At 32.5% G+C, this 4,040-nt stretch overlaps 1 protein-coding gene across 1 annotated transcript; it reads left to right on the top strand.

The window, feature by feature from the left end:
- Positions 1-2,890: 2,890 nt before the first annotated feature.
- LOC144290366 (olfactory receptor 6C2-like) lies at positions 2,891-3,829 on the top strand. The gene has a single exon (XM_077859523.1). It carries the CDS (start codon positions 2,891-2,893, stop codon positions 3,827-3,829), a length of 939 nt encoding a protein of 312 aa, XP_077715649.1.
- The last annotated feature ends 211 nt before the right edge of the window (positions 3,830-4,040 follow it).

Below are 4,040 nucleotides of genomic sequence, written 5' to 3' on the forward strand. Positions count from 1 at the left end.
ATTGTTTCTTTGAAATTTTCTATCTAGGTTTATAGAAGATATAGTTCAATAGTTTTTCTTTTTTTATAGTATCCTTGGTTTTGATATCATGGTTACACTCACCTTATAAAGGAGAGGGAGAGGGTGCTTAATATCGTCTGTTTTATGAGGAAATTTAATATTGATTTGTTTTGCAATATACTCTTAATGATGTTTTCTTAAAAATAAGTCTTAATATCCAAGAGTGAAAACCCCCATCATTCTTTATGTTCTTCAGATGTGATCTCGGCCCTTGCATTCTATCTAAATCTTACAGGTGTTTCTTAAATCCTCAAAAAATAAGGTTGGATACATTCCCTACTCTTATTTTCTCAACGACATTAGATAAAATTCATAATATCTCATGTTTAAATCTCTAGTCCTAGAAGTTTTACTTTAGAATGTCTTTAACTACAAATTCTATTTCTTTACTAGTTGTAGGATTGTTTCAGGTTATGTATTTCATTTTGGATGTGTTTTTGTAGTTTGCTGACTTTGAAATATTCATCTGTTTCATTTAAGCTCTCTAAAATATTTTTGTTAATGGTTTGCAGTATCCTCTAATATCCTTTTAATATCTGAGATCTGGGATGATAGGTTTCATTTCTGATTTTTCTAGGAAGTGAAGTGTGTTTTCCTCCTCTCACTGTGTTATTTTGTTGTTTTGCTTTTGTTGTTTTGTCAGTCTGGTTAGAAGTTCATCAATATTATTAATCTCTAAAGAACCAGCTTTTAGGGGGGCCTGGGTGGCTCAGCAGTTGAGCATCAGCCTTGGTCTCAGGGGATGATCTTGGACATCCAGTATCAAGCAGTTCCCTGTGGGAAGCCTATTTCTCCCTCTGCCTATGGCTCTGCCCGTGTCTTTCATGAATAAAGAAATAAAATCTTTAAAAACAAAACAAAACAGCTTTTGGTTAGATTAATTTTCTCTATTGTATTTTTGTTTCTAATTTTGTTGACTTCTAGTCTTATCTCTATCTTTGCTTCCGTCTCATTCTTTGGGTAGTTTTTTCACTCTTTTTTTTCAGCTTTTTGTTATTGTTGTCAAGGATTTAATATTTGGTTTGAAACTTTTTCTTTTGTAATATAAACATTTAACATTATAAATTTTCCACTCACTCCTAGGTTTACCTTCATTCCACATATTTTTCATTTATTTCAATATGTTATTTTATTTCCTTTGAGTCTTAGTGGTTGACTCATAAAGTATTTAGAAGTAACCTGTTTAATTTGTAAATATTTTCTTTCCATTTTTCTTTGGTTATTGATTGTTAGTTTGATTTCTTTGTGGTCAGAGAATATCTTCTATATGATTCCAGTTTGTTTAAACTCATTAATATTTGTTTTATTTTACCTCTCTTGTTGGGATAAGATTTTGCAGTCTTACATGTACACTTCAAATAATGTGCATTCTCTTGATGGGATGAGCACTGGGTTTTATTCTATATCTTGGCAAATTGAACACTGATAAAAGATAAATTTATAAAAGAAAATAATATGCATTCTGCCATTATTAGGCAGAGTGTTCTATAAACATCAATTATATATAATTGACATATAGTTTTTCTATACTTTTGTGGATTTTCAGTCAACTAGTTCCATCGATTAGTAAATCTCCAGCTATGATTTACAATTTACCTATTATTTCTTCTTTTATTTATGCCAGTTTATTCTTCTTATATTTTGGTGTACTGTTAAATACATAAATAATTAAGATCTTTAGCTGTTATCGGTGAATTGGATAATTTAATGGTATGTAATTTTCTTTTGTATGTTTGTTAACTTTCTTTGATGGTAATATTAGCATATTTACTCCAACATTCCCTTTATTGTGGTTCACATGGTAGTCATTTTTTAATTGTTTGACTTATCTATGTCATTATATTTGAAGTGAAGTGTTTAAATACTGCATCTAGGTGGGAGGTTTCTTAAAAACACATTCTTACAATCCCTGTCTTTTAATCAGTGTGGTATGTTTTGGTCATTTATACAATGTAATTATTTATGTTTGAACATCTGTTAATCATTTTGTTTGTTCTCATTGTTCTTTCTTTTGTTTCTCATTTTCTGCCTCAAAATTAATAGCCCCAGTGTTTCATTTTAATTTATATAACGTACGTTTGACTATACCATTTCTTAAAAGTTTGTGTGTGACATGATGTACCCAAGAAACATTTCACAGACCAGTTATAATCAATATTTTACTACTGGAGGTAGAATGCAGAAAATGTATTACTATATAAGACCCTTCACTCTTCCCTTTTTTATTGTGGTTATCATTTATATTAAGTTTACAGACGTGAGTAGCTCCATCAGATAATGCTATAATTTTTGGTTTCATCAATTTTATGAAAGGATTTGTATAGAACTGGTGCCTTTGTTTGTCTTGACTGTTTAGTAGAAACCTACAATTAAGCCGTCTGCGCCTGGAGTTCTCTTTATGGGATGTCTTACTACATATTTGTTTACTTTAATAGATATAGGACTATATATATTAGATATTTCAACTTGAATTATCTTTGGTATATTGTATCCTTCAAAGAATTAGTGCATTCCATTTAAGTTGCCACATCTACTCTGCAGACATTTTCAAAATATTTCATTTTTATCTTCTTAATATCTGTATAATCTCTAATGATGTTATCGCGCTCATTCCTGACAAAGCTTATCTTTTCTTCAGGTCAGTCTCACAGCAGTTTTATCAGTGTTATTTATCTTTTCTAAGAATCAGCTTTCAATTCCTTTGATCTTCTCTCTTGCTTTATTGTGTTCTGTTTCATTGATTTTTGCCTTATTGTTTCCTTTCTTCTGTTTAAATACTTTCTCTTTGACTTTTTTTTCATGTAGATTGCCTAAGACATCATAGGTAACAATGAGAAATCACACAGCAATAACAACATTCATCTTGTTGGGACTTACGGAGGACCCACAGCTGCAAGTTCTTCTTTTTATCTTCTTATTTCTCAGCTACGTGCTGAGCATTACTGGAAATTTGACCATTATCATTCTTACATTTATGGATTCTCATCTTAAAACACCTATGTATTTTTTTCTCCGCAATTTCTCCATCTTAGAAATCTCATTCACAACAGTATGCATTCCCAGATTCTTGTACAGTATAACAACTGGAGACAACACTATTACGTATAATGCTTGCGCTTGCCAAATATTTTTTATTGGGCTTTTTGGGGTCACAGAATTTTTTCTCCTGGCAGCCATGTCCTATGACCGCTATGTGGCCATCTGCAAACCCCTTCATTACATGACCATCATGAATAACAAAGTCTGTACCATCCTTGTCCTCTGTTGCTGGATTTCTGGGCTGCTGATCATCATCACACCCCTTGGTATGGGCCTCCAGCTGGAATTCTGTGACTCCAATGCCATTGATCATTTTGGCTGTGATGCATCTCCTCTTTTTAAGATTTCATGCTCGGATACATGGGTTATAGAACAGGTGGTTATAATCTGTGCAGTACTGACATTCATTATTACACTGATAGGTGTCATTCTTTCCTATATATATATCATCAGGACAATTCTAAGATTTTCTTCTGCTTCTCAAAGAAAAAAAGCTTTCTCCACCTGTTCTTCACACATGCTTGTTGTTTCCATTACATACGGCAGCTGTATTTTCATCTATATCAAGCCTTCGGCCAAAGAAGAGGTGGATATCAATAAAGGGGTATCCGTGCTCACTACATCTGTTGCTCCTTTGTTGAACCCTTTCATTTATACTTTGAGGAACAAGCAAGTGAAACGAGCTTTCAATGACACAATCAAAAAAATTGCATTTATCTTACACAAATAAGAGCACACTGAATTTAATTAATTAGTTAATTAATTAATTAATTAACTTGATGGGGAGGCAGTGAGCATTGAAGGGGGGCAGTAACAGAGGGAGAGAAAGAGCGAGAAGCAGACTCCCTGCTGTGTAAGAGTAAAAAAACATTAAGATACGGGGGTAAAGTCTATCTACACTGGCTTTAGTAAATAAAGTTTTATTGAAACATGTCCACTCT

This window comes from Canis aureus, chromosome 2 (assembly GCF_053574225.1).
Source record: "Canis aureus isolate CA01 chromosome 2, VMU_Caureus_v.1.0, whole genome shotgun sequence".
Taxonomy (NCBI): Eukaryota; Metazoa; Chordata; class Mammalia; order Carnivora; family Canidae; genus Canis; species Canis aureus.